Source organism: Bombus vosnesenskii, unplaced genomic scaffold, assembly GCF_011952255.1.
Source record: "Bombus vosnesenskii isolate JDL3184/JDL3185 unplaced genomic scaffold, Bvos_JDL3184-5_v1.1 scf7180000013607, whole genome shotgun sequence".
Lineage (NCBI taxonomy): Eukaryota > Metazoa > Arthropoda > Insecta > Hymenoptera > Apidae > Bombus > Bombus vosnesenskii.
In genome coordinates, this window is record NW_022883146.1 from 364,192 (window position 1) to 382,501 (window position 18,310).

At 28.4% G+C, this 18,310-nt stretch overlaps 4 protein-coding genes across 9 annotated transcripts; 1 reads left to right on the plus strand and 3 right to left on the minus strand.

The window, feature by feature from the left end:
* Positions 1-607: 607 nt before the first annotated feature.
* On the minus strand, positions 608-5,138 carry LOC117238777 (ARF GTPase-activating protein GIT2). Its single transcript, XM_033503958.1, has 13 exons — positions 4,805-5,138; positions 4,297-4,430; positions 4,114-4,226; positions 3,857-4,043; positions 3,656-3,786; positions 3,304-3,493; positions 3,174-3,246; positions 2,575-2,772; positions 2,339-2,505; positions 1,733-1,903; positions 1,487-1,666; positions 1,186-1,416; positions 608-1,116 (listed from the first exon to the last, which is right to left on the minus strand). The coding sequence occupies exons 1-13, from the start codon at positions 4,860-4,862 to the stop codon at positions 925-927; spliced, it is 2,025 nt and encodes a 674-aa protein (XP_033359849.1). The 5' UTR covers positions 4,863-5,138; the 3' UTR covers positions 608-924.
* Positions 5,139-5,514: 376 nt separating this feature from the next.
* Positions 5,515-8,051, minus strand: LOC117238780. Of its 3 annotated transcripts, none has more exons than XM_033503963.1 (5): positions 7,961-8,051; positions 7,304-7,394; positions 7,153-7,233; positions 7,002-7,079; positions 5,515-6,938 (listed from the first exon to the last, which is right to left on the minus strand). In XM_033503963.1, the coding sequence occupies exons 2-5, from the start codon at positions 7,356-7,358 to the stop codon at positions 5,593-5,595; spliced, it is 1,560 nt and encodes a 519-aa protein (XP_033359854.1). In that variant the 5' UTR covers positions 7,359-7,394; positions 7,961-8,051; the 3' UTR covers positions 5,515-5,592. The 3 variants fall into 3 exon arrangements, with proteins under 3 accessions (XP_033359854.1, XP_033359855.1, XP_033359853.1); XM_033503964.1 differs by lacking the exon at positions 7,961-8,051 and adding an exon at positions 7,836-7,920; XM_033503962.1 differs by lacking the exon at positions 7,961-8,051 and adding an exon at positions 7,470-7,755.
* LOC117238772 (zinc finger protein 91-like) lies at positions 7,996-17,288 on the plus strand. Of its 4 annotated transcripts, XM_033503949.1 has the most exons (8): positions 7,996-8,175; positions 9,093-9,458; positions 9,532-10,446; positions 10,594-10,719; positions 10,859-11,095; positions 11,163-11,490; positions 11,579-12,649; positions 17,073-17,288. In XM_033503949.1, the coding sequence occupies exons 2-8, from the start codon at positions 9,130-9,132 to the stop codon at positions 17,109-17,111; spliced, it is 3,045 nt and encodes a 1,014-aa protein (XP_033359840.1). In that variant the 5' UTR covers positions 7,996-8,175; positions 9,093-9,129; the 3' UTR covers positions 17,112-17,288. The 4 variants fall into 4 exon arrangements, with proteins under 4 accessions (XP_033359840.1, XP_033359837.1, XP_033359839.1 ...); XM_033503946.1 differs by lacking the exon at positions 17,073-17,288 and having other exon boundaries at positions 11,579-12,916; XM_033503948.1 differs by lacking the exons at positions 7,996-8,175; positions 17,073-17,288 and adding an exon at positions 8,269-8,334 and having other exon boundaries at positions 11,579-12,916.
* LOC117238784 (solute carrier family 35 member G1-like) lies at positions 16,617-18,290 on the minus strand. Its single transcript, XM_033503969.1, has 3 exons — positions 17,670-18,290; positions 17,363-17,578; positions 16,617-17,296 (listed from the first exon to the last, which is right to left on the minus strand). The coding sequence occupies exons 1-3, from the start codon at positions 17,979-17,981 to the stop codon at positions 16,814-16,816; spliced, it is 1,011 nt and encodes a 336-aa protein (XP_033359860.1). The 5' UTR covers positions 17,982-18,290; the 3' UTR covers positions 16,617-16,813.
* Between the last annotated feature and the right edge of the window lie 20 nt (positions 18,291-18,310).

Here is an 18,310-nt window from a genome sequence, read left to right on the forward strand (position 1 = left end):
CCATATAATCATTTCATACATCTCCCTCCCATGACCGTGGCTACGTCCGGTGACCTGCCATGTCACTTCGAGCCCGAACCCGTCGTCATAAAGTCAGATTGGAACATTAAAACTATTCCTTATTTTTATTACTTAAGTGCAGCTATAGTAAAAGTCTGGACTAGGATATCGGGGTTTTTCCCAACATTCCGGACGGGAAATCCCGCTGTCCTTCCATCTCCAACATATATAATAGAATATAATATTTAAACGTACAAAATGGATTCTTTATAAATATTTCATCACTTATAAGTTATCGATAAAAACACATTTTTATTAATTAATCTTTTAATTATACATTTTTATGGTAAATAATTATTTAGTGATATCGCAAAATAAATTTTTTTATTGGCACTAAAAATGCATAAAATTTTTACCTGGTTTTAATAATAACTTTAAGATACTTTAAATCTTTTGGTATTGCACTTAATACTTTTTTTACTCACACGAATGCAATAAATTTTTTCACATTTATAATTGTTTCTTATATGCCAGCTTATATGAGCAAAAAGTATGTTTGTAAAACCAAGTATAGAAACTAAAATTGCATATTAATAAAATTCATTGGTTCATGGCTATTCAGTCTTTATCATACGTTAAAAGTTACGTAAATATTATATCGAATCTTGAAACGTGTCATGTTTTATACGATTTAACAAACTATAAGAATATTCATGTGTTAAAATTTGCTTCTTATTTACATTACAATAAAAATAAGAATATTAGACAACAAATTATTGTTATGTAATATAAGACGAATACTTATTCAATGTATTAATCTGTGATGATTTTGAGTATTAGGATATTAAGCGTCTGTACAATTTATATACATCAAATATGAAAGAATTATTTAATTTGTAATACTTTGCCTTTGATCTGTTACGTTTAAAATTGGGTAACAAGAAGCTTTGTTGCTTTGGCAATATCATAAGCACATGAACGTACTTGCTGAAGGCATCTGTCCATATGTTCTATATCACTAGTACATCTCTGAAGACCAGAACATTCTGCTTGAAGTCTACCTGTATTACCATTTAATTGTCGCAGAGCAGATCTGATGTTTTCCTCAATAGGATTCTACAACATAATTTGAATGTGTTTAATATAAATTTATGTTTACATTTAAAGAAGAAATGCACATCTTACTTGGGGAAATATAGCTGTGAGTTCAGCAACAGCAACACGAATTCTTTCTGCACAAGGTACAAAAGCTTCTCGTTGTTTTGGATCTTGCATGGCCATCCACAGTTCCTGAATTCTTCTTGTAACTTGTTCAGTTCTTCGAGTAACTTCCTCGCTAGGGGGAAGGTTAGGAGCATCGCATTCCCATAAACTTTGTGTGTTATTGCGAGATATTGTCTCTGAATCTCGTTTTGCCTGTATCAATCAAATTTTATGCAATAAGATTAAGAAACATAAATCAAAGAAATTTTCATCAAATTATTACCTGACAAATAGACGTTGACCACGAATTTGGTTTTCGCAAACCTTCTCGTGTTTCATACATAGACGCAGGACGTTGATTGCTCCTATTAAGAGATGTTTTTATATCAAGCACTGGTTCTAGTTCTGGCTCTTGTTCTCCACTAACATGACCATTAATAACTCCATCAGTAGATTCTTTTACCTATATTTTTTGTACATCAGATTTTAATTTGCAATATATTATAAAGATATTAAATATTTATCTTACATGAATCATTTGCTTCAGTTCATTATTTTCATGTGTCAGTTGTTCTACAGTACTCTGCAGAGTACGAATCTGCTCACGGAGATCCTTGATAGTAGATTCGGAGAGAGTTAATTGTTTTTTTAAAACTTCAACGACAGATGGAAGTCCCTTAGCTAATGGTGCAAAAGCTTCCTGTAATAACATTTTAACATACACAATGAAATTTCACTTCTATGCCAAGAAAAAAGTAAAAAAAAAAGAGAGAACTTTTAGAAGTTATATGGTTGTTACAAAACAAAACACATAATCAGTATGATCATGTTATAAATTTTAGTGAACTATATAGCATTCTCTGGCAAAGGCTGCACATGCACTAACAGACCTGTGCACTTGCCTAATAGCACTGTCTACAGAAGAGCCATGTACTTAGCCGATTCCTTATTCTTCTTTTCGTTACTAGAGCTGGTACCTTTAATACGTTACCATACAATTTTATCTATTTTTAGCATGTAACTTATTGTCCATCTTTTTTATATCTTATACCATACTTTCCGTATTTATAACTACTTTTTTATCTTTATGTTAAAGTAATTTAATTTAATTAATTAAAGTTAATTTAATACGTACCTCGTTATCCATTTTAAACTGTGCGGAATATTCAGGCACTGCATTGTCAGATGATGTCAATGCATAATCATCATCAGAAGCAACACTATCATACAATGGTTCATCATCAGACATTTGTGATCCATACTTTCCATGTTGCTCTTTACGAAGTATAGAAATAGCTGGATCTAGAAATACTACACATGTTGATACAATGAATAAATTAAAGAAATTAATTTATACAATTTCTTACAAACCTTGTAATGGTGCATTATTTGCAAGCATATGTCTTCTGCGAGCCTCAATGAGAAAATCTATAATAAGTGTAGCAAACTCCTTTGGTGTAAATCTTGCTAGTTTTTGTCTACCTTGATTTCTTGTTGATGATAGCTGTGGGTTCACTGGTAGGAAAGGCACTGTACATTTTTCTGGTAAGGATGCAGATGCAAACCAAACTATTTCAAGAACATAAAGTAAAAAATAATTAATATTGTCAATTATCAAGTGATTAAAATATAATATGTATTTATAACAATTATTTTATTATTCAAATCATGCATATATTAAAATAAAATTAAAACTTTTAAATTCAACTCACCTCTCCTTTAAAATGATGCAATAAAAAAAGCATGCATATTAATAGCATAATATATGAAAAAACATGAATTAATGTAATATATTTGTTTTGTGTATACTTAATTTCTATAAAATCAGTTATATTTATGAATATACATATATTCGTATATTACAAAGAACTATATATAAAACTTCAAAATTATAAATAATGTAGAATTATTTTCAGATACTAATCTATTCATTTCTGGAAATGATTTATATAATGCAATTATGTCCTTACTTTCTTCATTTTCTCGACGATCTACTTCATCATAAACATCCATTGCCAATTCTTCCAACAAATGATTCGATAACTAAAAAAAGGAGGTTCATATAATAAATATATTTATACTTTGATAAAGTACACTTACCATTTGTAACTTATTCCTTCCTTCTAAACACAGATCACTTTGTTCCAATAATAATGTACATTCAGGTATAATTATATGCTCATCCAGTCTATGGTTTGGTTTACGTGAACATATAAAGGATGTTAGTCTATCTGTTAATTCATACATGCATTCAATTAGGCGGTCAGATAAGTCCATATGTCCTGCCATTCTAAATAACAAAATATGACAATCATATATAAGTAATGTTTCTTCATATGCAAAATAAGCGTATGCATATATTGGGTTGGCAACTAAGTAATTGCGGATTTTGTCATTAGGTGGTATTGACAAAACCCGTAATCACTTAGTTGCCAACCTAATAGTTACATACTTGGCAATTTCAGCAGGTGTCTGCCCATTTGAATCAATTATGCTAGGATTACCACCATTAGCTATTAAAAGCTCTAATTGCAAAGCTTGACCAGCTCTAGCAGCTACATGTAAAGGTGTTGTACCCTTTTCCTGTAAAATAAAATATTGTATGATATGTTTCTACCATTAAACTGCATAATAATGGTTTGTTTAAAACTACCTTGTAAAAATAACTTGGATTAGCACCTTGTGCAAGTAATCTCAAAGAAGTTTCTAAATTACTCGTACGAACACTACTATGCAACTGTCTACTTAATTCTTCTTCACTACAACATTCTTCTTTACTTGGACGTAATATGAATGCTAAATGTTGATGTTTTGATTTAATAAAATCAGCTTTTGTTGGGCTATAAAAATAATTTAATCACTATTAAAATTTTATATCTCATATTTTGTTATAAAATATTTTATACTAACTGTAGTGGATCCTTAGCTTGAGGCTTTCTTCTACTAATTTTCGAATTACTAGGATCTAAAAGGGAATGTTCCCAAATACTGTTTGCTCCATTATCATTCAATGTATGTACCATCTATAAGTTAATAATCATTATTTTTTAAACTAGAAACTTTCTGACTAAATTTGTACTTATCTTTACTAACATTAAGAAGGTTTGCATGCCAAATGCTCTTATGAAGTGATTTTATTTGAGATATATGACGACCAAGGCTACGATGTACACCACAACAGTCATCACATAATAAAATTGCTCTGTTCAATGAAGCCCATCCTGGTTCTAAAAGCAATTTTAAAATTTATTTCCATGTAATTTTTATGATAAAATATAAATAAAAATTGTAATAAATAGAAAGAAATTACATGAATAAAATCACAAATAACAATAATTTTTTCTCAAAGTTAATATAATATACATTATAAAATTCGGTAATTACATAAAAATTATGAATAAAATATAATTTTCTGGTACATAAATTAGTTACCTTATATAACATAGACATGTGAAAAAGTATATAGAAAATGTAATTAGTTTTAATCAATTTGAAAACAATTTTTTATTAACATGTGATTACACAATATTAGTAAGAAATTAAATATATTTAATAAAGATCGTATGTGAAATAAATCATTAAAAGAAAAGAATGCATTTACCGAGTGCTCCGCAATCAGCGCATATATCCGTGTTAACTCTATGCTTTGGCCGAGCCATTCTCTTTACCTTTATTTCGTTAAAGTACGGTAGTTAGACTTGTTATGAGAAGTTTAAAAGGCGTAACATAATGCACAGGTTCTTTTAAAAATAATAACATCGAAAACCAATTTAGAAATAAGAATTCCTAATTTGGATGTCATTATATATTTAATGATTTCACTGTGACAGAAATCATCCCAAGCTAGCTTGAGGTAGTGGCACCATTGATCGAGCATCCTAAAAGATATGCAATCATACGATACACTTTTGCTTACATTATTTTATTCTAACCTATTCCATTTTTACGTTATATTAAATATTCTTTTTACATGTATTTCAAAAACTTATATATTTTTAACAATATTATAAGAAATTTTATTTTATACTTATATTTGTAATTTATACAAAATCTATGAAATTAAATTTGAATGATAACTTCAATTTTCTTGTTAAAATTGGTATTTTAATAAATACACGAAAATATATTTATTAATTTCTATTTAATAAAAAATATACATATATTTATTTTATATTTAAATTTTTTATGTAAATTTGCAACAATTTTTTCATTAAAATTTAAACATGTACACATTAACATACACATACACAATTATAAAACTTACATTAACTAATCATAATTTTACTACATATAATATTTTAGATTATTGTATAGCGTTTGTATATAAATTAAATACATATATTTATCAATATCTTTCAATTCAATATCATTAAGTAAAGAAATTCATATTTAAGAATCTGGTGATTCAGAGTATAAATTCTGAAGATCCGTGAGCAGTTTATTTGATATATATGATACATTAACAGATTTGTCTATGCTATCTACTTGGCATAAAGATCTGAACTTTTTACCATCCGGAGTTTCTAAAAAATTTATATTTGATTTTAAAGCCATATATTCTCTGAGTGATCGATTCTGCTTACATTTTTTTAGACTTTTAGGAGTCTTTGGTTTAGATAAGTAATTCTGAATAGGTTTTGCGTGCATAATATTAAGTTGATTTTCTAATTCTAGAAAACTTCCATCAGCTACTGCAGTATCAGACATTCTTCTTATATTGAAACCTCTGTCATTTTCTTTATTTTCATCATTTGCAGTTGACTTACTTTCATTTGAATCCTTTTTGTTTATTACTGTAATTTGTGGTATATGTGTAATAGGTGTCTTCAACTGTTCTTCTGAATATTGTACTGATTTGCAACAAGCTTCTACTTGAACTCCTTTGTCCATCATTTTATTACTTCTATTTTCAATATCAGAAGTAATATCTCTCTCTTTTACAAGTAATTCTGTGACATGTGTTAACACTGATCTTAATTTAGTTATCCTTTCCTCTGTTTCTTTTAATAAATCTTTTAAGTCATGTTCCAATCGAATAATTTTATCTTTATTTATACAGATCATTTCAGATGATTCCACATCTGTACACTTTTCAGAAGCCACTAATTTTATATCTTCAATATCATTATATAAATTTTGAATACAGTTATCTGTTTCTTTTGGTTTTGATGATATGTCACATTTTAAAGCACTCTTGTTTGGAATAAATTTCTCATGTATTGAATTATTTTGTGTAAACACATGATTCTCATTATTTGTTACTATTTGTTGAGAGGATTTTAATGCTACATGCGATGTTTCCAAACGTTGTACATGATTTACATCAATAGGATTTGGTTTTGAATGATTAGAACATTGAACAATTTTCTGTTCATTATATATTTGCCTATTCTTAGATGGTACTGCAGAATTAATATTAACAGCTAAGGATTCACTTGTGATTTTATTTTCATTTTTAGAGTCAGTGTTTACTTCATCTATTTCTTTTGATATTTCATATATTGTTGACTGCCTAGTTATATTCACATTACATTTTTCTAAATATTTATCTTTTATAGCATTTGGTGGTAGTAATAAACTTCTTTTCTTTATTGGTTTAGAAATCTTATGGTGAAACTGCTCAGATTTGTCTGGTTGAGTTTTATTTTCATTGTTATTTTTTGTAGCATTAATAGGAGTACCATTAAAATTAAGAAATCTACGTACATGCTTCTTAGAGGATTCAATTTGAATACCTAACAAAAATAAAATTATATGTTATTATAAATATTTAATTAAAGATACTAATATATACTAACCACTTTGTTCCACATTTGCCCTTATATTTTTTTTATTTGAAAGTGCACCCAATCTTTCTGGTTGTGTTCTTTTACGTACTGAAATTCGTTTATTTTTATGAATATATAACACTTACATAAAAAAGATTAAGGACAGAATATATATATGTACCACTGTCTTGAGGAATGCCTTTTACATGTTCAGGTAGACGAAGCAATTGTGCAATTTTAATTGGTTGAGGCCTTTCATAGTCTATAAAATAAAAACTTAATTAGTAGGACTATTTGATTTATGTATGAAAATTATATTATAGCGAAATTACCTTTTTTATGTACACTGTTTGATAGTAATTTTGAACATGTTGAATATTCTGTCATCCTTTTTGACTGTGGTCGCTTAACTTTGGATTTACCCTGAAAGAAAATATGTAATCATGTATATCATTTATGTAGACTTTTTATATATTACAAAATTTAATTTACACCCACTGTTGAACTAGATGTAATAGGCATTATTTTTAATTCTGGATTGAGTATTAATGTATCAAAATATTATATCTTTCACATTATAATTTATACCACAAGTTGCTTTTTACTTATTTTATCCATTCTTACTTCATATAATGTACTACAGTAATTAAATGCTTTTAACAATTACACTATAAACATAAATAAAGTACAAATGTAAAGATAATGTATATAAACAAATTCAAATTTCTTAGAATTTAACGGATTTTAATCATGAAACGCAATAATGAATAGATTCGTAAGCGACAAATCATGTTTTAGTTATATGGAATGGCGCATTTACATTGTGCAAGCATAGCATACACCAATGAAAAGTTGTGAACTTACATTTTACATATCGCGCGTTTAATTTATAATTCTAAATCCACAAGATAGAAATAAAAGTTATATATTGAATAGCAATATTTTTTATGGATACTTATGTATATAATGTACACTACACGATTAATTACTTGTTACAGGCGAGTACTATGCAAATGTGAAAGGTTTTGCGCAGATTTCTTATCTATAGTTGGCTATTCCCCAAAGTCACATCTGTCGGCCATTTTGTTAAATTTATTTCTAAACGTATCCCCTCCAAATTGAAAACAACCGAAGGTTGACGCTGTTCTTAATCTCGATAAAGTATTTTTGGTTAGGTTAATAGCTGTGTAGAGGATATTTAACAGTAAGTAAATTATTGTGATTGCGTCTATTTCTATCAACATTGAATTGAGACAGAAAATTTCTACGCGAACAAGTGCCACTTTAGCATAGTTCGTAATGTGTAATTGGATGGAAGGAGGCTCAGAATAAAGAGAGGCTATGGCTACTGCTTTGATCATATGTAAAATACTGTTACCCTATCGGCCACCCATTGTTTTTCATTACCCATCTATTTGGCACTTCTATCAATTGGTTCATTCGCGTAAAACAATTTTCTATTTCGAAATGCTTCTTATAACCTCTAAAGTCATAACCTATATAATATAACCTTAGATGTCAACATTTTAAATATCGTTGTTTAAAAAGTTTAGTGAAAACGCTCTTAGAAAATCTTAAATCCATAATTGATAAATAATTTTGAATGATTCTTACTGTATCTTCTAAGTTAGTTTCACACGCAACTTTCAACATTGCACCTTATGTTATTTAATATTATATATTATTAAATAAATTTAATTCATTTTCGATAGGAAATGTGTAAAGAGGAATCTTTCGTTAACAATTTGTAATTAAGAATGAAAGTAATTATTTTCTTATTACAAAGATAGTTACTATAGATAGAAGACTTTCTGTGAAAACAATTCTTTAATTCACAATGTTTTATTTTTACTTAAAAATTAAGTAGATAATCATCTATTAAAAAGAAAGTTTTCTTTTGAATTTAAACCATATCTCTTTAGATTTAAATTAATTGTGTCAGTATTTAACCTCATATAATACATTTTTGATGTTTATGTATTTATATGTTCTGTGTATTATGTATATACTGGTAGATGATATATAGATATTGTATAAATAACATATCAAAGTAATGAAATAAAAGAAATTAAAATGATCACTATAACAACTTTAAGATTAAGAGTAATTTTTATATTTTAGTGATTTCAGTGATCAAATAAGTTTAGATTATAACAAAATGGATGTTGCTGGAGACTTAACACTACAGTGGGTGGAGGAGGTAGGAAATGTTATTCACGAAGAGGTAATATGTGGTTTAGAAGCACAACTTGTTGGAGCAGAAGAGGAAGTGATAGGAGCTTGCGAAGAAGTTACAATAGAAGAAACAGTAGAGTCAGTTCCCAATGTTACTTCTACGACAGGGTCAGAAATATTAATGGTACCACAATCCAACGACATGGAATCTATTTACATAGTTCCACAAGATCAAGGTCATGATTATTTGAACATACAGGTTACAGAAGAAGTAATTGCAGATAATTGGGATAGATCTGGACCAGAAGATGGGTAAGTTTAAATAAAATATCTTTTTAAGTTAAATTTAGTAAATTGAATAATGAATTAATTTTACATTTTGAAGAATTGAAATATCAGAAGTAAAAGTATCTCATGAAAATTTACTGGAATATGATGATATGGAGATACCATTGCCAATTGATCAAGATTCATATACAAATAGCAGACCTTATCCATGTGATTTCTGTAGTAGGAGGTTCAGAAAGAAAGCAAACTTAATGAATCACATGGTAACACATCAAACAGATCGACCTCATGGTTGTAATTTATGTGGAGCACGTTATGCAAGAAAATGTGATCTTATGAATCATTTAAAGATTCATGCTTATGCACCACCACGAGATGGTTTAGAAGATGATTTAAATGATGATGATTCATTGGCACCAGAAGAAGAGGAATCTACTAAAGGTAGACGTAAAAAGGTACAATCAAGCGTACCAAGAAAACGCAAAAATAATTCTATTTCAAAACGCAATATGGAAGATAATAAAATGGAAATGGGCAAGTACGTCAGTAAATCTTATGATTATGTTGACGAAGATATGCGTCTTTTGGAGGAAATGACTAGTAGAAATTCTGCGCGCACTAGTAACTATGCTTCAAGTTCAAGATGGACTGAACAGATGTCACCTGTATCAAATGAAGTTCAAACACCACGGTGGCCTATAACTGATCCAACAAAACCATATGTGTGTCAGTATTGTGGTGTTGGTTTTGCAAGGGAAAAAGCACTTGCTTCTCATGCACGCATACATGGTGGTGATAGTCCATTTGAATGTACGTCTTGTGGTGATATGTTTTGGGATGTTAATAGTTTAAGGGAACATGTTCGTATCAAACATGGTGGTACAGTACAATCTGATACAGAGGAATATGATAATGATGCCACATATACAGGAGATGAAAGATTTGGGGAATTCTATTGTAATACTTGTGGTGTTCCTTTTCATCGTTTGGATTTACTTAAACGCCATCAAAAGTAAGATAACTTTATGCTAGTGGACAAACTATATTTATTTATTAAGATTGCATATACTGGCTAAAACTGCATTTTGTCTCAATGCTTGACCAATTTGCAAGAAAATTAATTACAATGTGATATTAATTTTAATGTTGATTGCATTAGGATTCATGTGAAACAGGAGGCTGCTGATATGATGGAAGGTCCAAGTCGACTTCATGTTTGTAATGTTTGTGGTGAATGGTTTGAGGAAGCTTTGGCATTGTTAGCACATGCTGAACTTCATGCTAGGTACTATTTAACTAAGATTTCTTTTTAATTAAAGTTTGGATCTGTAGGATAATAATATTTTTGAAAATTTATATTCTAAATTTATTTATATTGTATATTTAAATGAATATTACTATAAAAGATTGTTTAACCTGTCTAGATCACCCGGTCATCGATGTTTACTGTGTGGGGAAAGATGTCGTGATGATGCTGAAGTTGCTGAACATGTTCGACAAAATCATGCTGAAGATGCTCCTCCGAATACATGTACTCTTTGTGGAAAAACGTGTAAAGATAAACGCAGTTTATTAAAGCATTCATGGGTTCATAATGTCGATAAAACTTTTGGATGTACAAAATGTGGGAAACGTTTTCATAGCAAAGCTAGATTACGAAGGTACTTATTGTAATTGTTCTTATATGTCTGTAACCCCAATCTTTTACTTACTACAATCTCGTTTTAGACATATGGTATCACATCGCAATAAGATGGTAGCTTGTGACGAGTGTGGAGAAGAGTTTCCTGATGGTAGAGCTTTGGTTAGCCACCGTCATTCACATAATAAAGATCTAGGTGGTCGTTCTTTCCCATGTCGAGAATGCGGAAAAACATTTGGTAGTCGTAGTTCACAGCAAATTCATATTCGCATTCACACTGGAGAAAGACCATATGGTTGTAGATTTTGTTGGAAAGCATTTGCTGATGGCGGAACTTTAAGAAAACACGAACGTATCCATACAGGAGAAAAGCCATATGGATGCGCAATTTGTCCACGTGCTTTTAATCAAAGAGTAAGGCAGCTTAATTAAAATATACTTTACTATTCCATTTAAATACATTATATCTTAATTTTCTATTATTTCTTTTTTATTACCTTAGGTTGTTCTTAGAGAACATGTTCGTGCTCATCATTCAGGTCCTGATCCAAAATGTGTAGGTAGTATTACACCATACTTATGTAAAGTATGTGGTGATGCATATGGAACATCGGAAGAAATAGTTGCTCATATTGTGCAACATTGTGATGATAATACCGCATTAAGACGTCAACCACAAACTGGACCACGTAAATATAAAAGAAGACGTAAATTAAAAACCCATGAAACCAACACGATGTTGCGTATGACTGAGCAGTATGATATGGAAGGAGGTTCTGATTCAGATGATAATACAAAAAGAAAGCTTGGAAGAAAAAATAAGCAACATCGATCGAACGTTGAAGAAGGTTATCAGAATGTTCTTAAAAGTTTTGAAAACTCTTTACAAAATATAAATTCAATCGTCAGCAATTCAAAGTTAAATCCTGGAAAATCAAAGCTTTCTAAGAAGAAGCTTAGGAAAGAAGAAAAAAAAAGTGAAGCTGAAGCTTCGTGTCAACCTGGTAGACCAAAAATGATTCATACCCAAAAAACAAGAGTGCCTGTAGAAATTGGTGGTGATGGAGTTAAAAAGGGACAGAAAACTAAAACAATGGTAACAAGGACACCTAAAATGATGCCACAAGAGCACAAGTTAGGTGTTTTCCCGGGCGGGGAAAGGAACAGACCAAGAACAAAAAACGTTAGTTATCACATTGAAGGGAAACTTCAACCAACACCTGCAACATTCCCAAAACAAAAGGAAGAAACTTTATTACCTCCAACACCAATACATCATCAATCGCTATTAACCAATATAAAAATAGAACCTAACTTACAAAAAACGTCAAATAATAATCACAGAAATAATAATGGCAATATTCTTGCTATTAATAATGAAAAAATGGAGCCAACACCTAGAAAAAAATCAGGTGTCTTGAGAAAAATTAAAAAACAGAAAGATATAATTAAGCAAGAACCAATAGATATTGACCACGAGGAAATACAAAATAATAATAATACAGAAAATACGGATTCAGAAAGATTAATGGATCATTCAGTGGATGGAAGTAATTTAGAAGTCGCGTTCGAGGCAAGTGTTACAACCGAGGAAGAAAATATACTTCCTGATGTAGGTGAAGCAAATAATACCGAAGATGTGGGTACTGGAAATGTAAAACTTAGTGTAAAAGTTGAGTCAACGCCTCAAAGAATGTTGGCTGTTCATAGCGTTATAGCCCCTGTGGATGATATTCCAGAAACTATAATACCAGATGCTGTAGAATATACATGTGAAATGTGTTCTGCAGTATTTTCCAGCCGGGCAGAATTATTGGTCCATGTTCCAATACACATTTGATTTAATTTTTTCAATGAAGTTAATGAGGTATGCAAAATTTGTTCAATTTTAAGAATAGTTGATTAATTAAGCAATATTTTAACAATGGTCAATGAAAGTTTATATGTTTATTTCAATTGACATTATGTTATTATGCCAAAATGTCCTCTACTCGTTGCTCTATGAAGTGCACCAGATGTTTGTGTTTAACATATATTTTAAAAGTTGATGCTGTCTTTAGTTTATATTACGTCATTCTATGTATGGTATGCAGAAACTTTCAAACATAATCGTTTTCAATTAACATTATTATTATATCCTTTTTATACTATTCGTGTTTCTCTTTAACAAAGCTGTTTGGCTCAAAATTCATATTGAATCATGATACAATGAGTAATGTTATAAATATTTTATATGTTTACAATTTACAAAGTCACCTACCCCTGTCAAAGGATTGAAATCTTAGACCATTCTTTTACAATCCACAATTTTATAATGAAATTTAACAAAAAATGAAATAATGGCACGTTGTGTACATAAAATATTAAGATATTCTAAATATTAATGCGAGTGTATTTTATAATATATATTATTCATTTATATGAATTAAATCTACTTCATACTTTGCTTTTAGCTCCTAAGTAATTAGATACATGACAGCCAATGCATTGAAGTGTTATGATAAATAATTTGTATGCAATATTACCATCTGAACCCAGATTGTTTTTCATTAATTTTTTACTTATAACAATACGTAGAAGTCAACATAGCATAATTGGGAAATTAGGTATTAACTATTTGATTCATATTTGAAGAAAAAAGAGATTATACTTATAAATTTGTCTTGAATCAAATACCTGTAACATTGTAACATGTAATAATACATTTACTTTTCACAAGATGCAATGGAAACATATTTGTACAAATTAATTTTCATATTTTGGAGCATTCTGTAACACAAGAAACACGAATGCATTATTACTATTTAATAGTATTCATAATAAAAATATAATTATTATTATGGTATACTTTGTTTATACTAACATATCTGAATGGTTTTTTAAAATTAGAAAACCATTTTAATACATTTGGCATTATATGTAATTATATGAAACATGTGTAGAATTTGATAAAAAAGGAAACATTAAAGCTTAAATGTTATAAGCTCCCAAATTATTTTAATTTAAATGCTGGTATAATATGCAGAATCAAATATGAATTTCAAACTTAAAAGAAGGACAAAATTCTAGTGTATCTATTATCTTATTTATTTACTTACATTACATGTTGAAAATATATATTTCATTAGATGTGATATCATTCATCAGTTGTATATTATTTATAGCTGATGATGTTATTATAACTGATGAATGCTATTATAGCATTACATTAAACAGTACCATAGAGGAAAGAGCAGAATTATATTTTGTTTTGGTTAATATAAATTTACATATTACTATAAGCTCATAAAAGTTTAATGTTACAGAGTAAAGATTTGAGTATTGGAGATAGTGTATATACTATCGTACAAATATTTTAGATATATTGACAAGTAGCTTTTGCAACATCGCATTTTTGTTCCATAAAAATAAATAATTATACACAAATATTAAAGTTTTCTTTCTAATTATTACTAAAGAGATTTAATAATTTTATTTATTTTCAGATAAAAATAGTTCAATTAATTTTTAATTATCTCTTGTCATTTTTTTTTCTGTTCGAATACTCTGAATACAATTTTTATTAATAAGAAACATATTTCATCTCAAAAAGTTGTATTAAATTAAATTTGAAATTATTTTATATAAAATAATATTTGCTGTTTACTAAATTACATGTTATAAATATTCAAGCTTTTAATGCTTTGCAGATGTTTTATATTTTATTAATTAATATCTAGTATTATGTTAAATAATAAAAAAACATCTAATTAATGTTCCAAATTGTGTAAAGTCTGCAAGGTCGTATAATTGAATATTATGTTTTAAAAATTATTTAAAATATATATATATTTTCTTGTATAAAGTAACATACAATAATTTTATTATATTTAATCCAAGATACTGTAGACTTTTGTAATATCTTTCTTAGCTTCGAGGTGATATATGTGTATATGCGTGATTGTATATATATATACATATATATATATATATGTATATATGTATTCAAAAGTTAAATTAATTGTATTTCAATGGCATTATATGAGGCAATCAATCAAAACCTATGTGTGCTCTATTTTTATAACTAAGAGATATTTTGAATATAATGAAGAATATAATAAAAATTCTGATACCATTTGTAACATTTTGCAAAACAATGTGTGTATATACATATATATATATTATTATTTGATATTTTTATCTGTCTTTATAGAAATGGTGCACAATGCCCACTATTCATTTGTTTCTATATTTTTATATATAAACGAAATTATTTGAAAAAATTCAACAAGTAAATTAAAAGATATTGGTAATATTGTTTAAAGAAAAAAGACACTTTTCAGAGAAACATTAAGAGAGAAACATTCAGAGAGAAACATTCAGAGAGAAAGTAATAGAGAATGCGTTTAATAATTATATTCATGGGACAGCATCATATTTTGTATGTTGTGTACATACTTGAATAGTGATTAATTTTTTTAGTAGTATATGTAATCATATTAATGATGTAATGCTAAAGAAACAATTAAAACCAGTTTAAAACTACTTAAATTCACAGAATACAAACTAGACTTTGTACTGTTTCGGAATTATGATACAAGACATTTAGAGATGTCTTATAAATTTAGAAAAATTCATATGTGACCAATGTAAAGTTACAATTTTTGGGTAAGAACTATGTAAATATAAATTTACATAAAAAAACATCAAAAATCTCGGACAAAGGTTGATATATTATGTATAAATAATTCTTATTTCAATATTACACATAATTACATTCCCGTTTAACGGTAGCTTTAATATTATTTAAGCATAACACAAAAGATTCGAAAATTGATTTAGTTAACGCGTGCATAGAGCAGCTAGTGCAGGTGGCAATAATTGCAAAGAAATGCAAATTGGATGAAATTTCGAAATAAAATATTTAAAAAGTGGTACAGACAAGAACATGTACATAAGTTTTTTGTTTTTTCAACTATAAGAAGATTGATTGCATGTAAGTATCCGTGGCTTCTTTCTACCGATAATTAATCTAAAATAAATAGTGTAGCATACAATACTATGTTGCATGATAAAATCTTAAACAGTTGCTGAAAAATTCGTATATGTATTACTTAAGTTGTAAACTATATAAAATTTAAGAATATGTATAGATCTATAAGCTCTAAATTAGCATTTTCTCGATAGAATTGTTTGTATCTATCAGAGATAAAGTAGCTAAAGAAAGAAAGTGTACATACTATTATCTTGGATATGGTATGGTGTTGTTAATCGTAGTTATATATATATTTTTTTTTTTAACAAACCGCGTCAATAATAAAGATATTATTAATTACGTCCGCACAAAGTCACGGATAATTCGAAGTACATATAGTAATGATGTGTGTACAATTGTAAATATGTATTCATTTGTATACTTTAAAGTTGTGTCATTTCTATCTAGTGACAAGTTTAAAAAAAATGGTACAGATTCGATAGAATCGGTTTAAGTTACACTATCAAATACTTGCTGCTTTTGTTTTTATTTTGAATTAAAACTTATACAAAATATACAAATTAATGCGGTTGAAAAAATTATGTAAATGGATGGTAGTTATATATAATTTAATATTATACTGTATAAAGTCTTAAAACTTTATATTATGGAAATCATAATAATAGTATAACAACAATGTTTTCACCATTCATAAAAATATGTATAATATTATCTATGTTTATGCTAAGAGCAGGTATATAATTTAAGGTACTGTATCTTTAATTAGGGAATAAAATCACAAATATTATAAATTTCTTTCTCAAATCCCATACATATAACAGAGACTATGATTAGAAATGCTCCAATGATACTGGTTGATGTAGGCTGATCTCCAAAAAAATATATTTGTACAATATAAGCTAAAATAATATCTAAAGATCTAGTCACTGATACTTTTCCAGCACCTTCTATCTTTAATGCATTAGTTACTAAAATTTGACCTGATAATCCAGTTAGTGCTACTAACAATATTTTACTCCAGGTAATCCAATCATGTGGCAACTTTGATTTTTGTTCGTGATTATCTGACACAAGGAAGAAGAAAAATATTGCTGTAATGAGTGAATACCAAGATAGGTTGAAGATTATTGTTGAATAATGGATTTTCGAACACTTCCTCATAATAACTATGTTAAGAGCTGTAAACAGGGTTGCTAAGATAGCACATACATATCCCATCACATTGTATGATTCAGCTCTATATATCTAAAAAAGAAATACTTTATATCAAATTATTTATTTACAGAAGTATAAAAAATGTTGTTCTTTTACCTGAAATAGAAATGGTGGTTTAGATACAAAAACAACACCTGCAAAGAGTGCACACATAACTATCACACGTAATATTCCACAAGGTTCTTTTAACAAAATGAAAGATAGTGCAATAACAATCACTGGAGAACTAAATATGATTGTTGTAGCATCTCCTATAGGTAATTTTCGAAAACTATAATATAATAATGATAAAGTTGCACCACCTACTATTCCCTAAGAAAAGATGATATACTTTATTAGATTATTTTTATTTATTATTATATAGAATATTATATAACTATTATTAATTTTATAGTTAACATACTTGCAAATGTAAGAGCATTCTTTGCCCTTTGGGTCCAAAAAGACTTTTGGAAACTTTAAGTGCTACAGTAGCCATAACTAACATTTGTAGAACAGATCTGATAGCCAGTAATACCATAGGATGTACGTTTTCTACTGCTTTGACTAATGCAGAACTAATTGTAAAAAATGTACCTGATAGAAATGCCAAAAATACTCCATACCATTTGGTACCCTCTTGATATGTTTCAGCATTATTGGCGAATTGTTCAGTGTAATGATATTCTGGATGTATACTGTTATAAGAAGCAGTAGATTCAATGCTGAACTTCATTCTTTGGCTATTTTACAGCTACAATACACGATTATACTGAACGAGACATTTGCGATATACTACCGTTTACCGCTAATACAGCTGCTGTCTGATAAAATTAACATACAGCTTTGCACGTCAAACAGCTTATTACAGATTAATGCTGGTAGGAAGATTTGGAAAATGTAACGATCGAATTGAAATTCGTCTGTATGTAAAACAGTAAAAAAATGTTAATTATAAGATCAAATTTGTTATAAAAATATGGTTCTCTTTACATTTATTTAAAGATATTTTTTATTTTAAAATTAATGTATTCATCAATATAACTGAAATAAGTACATCTATTC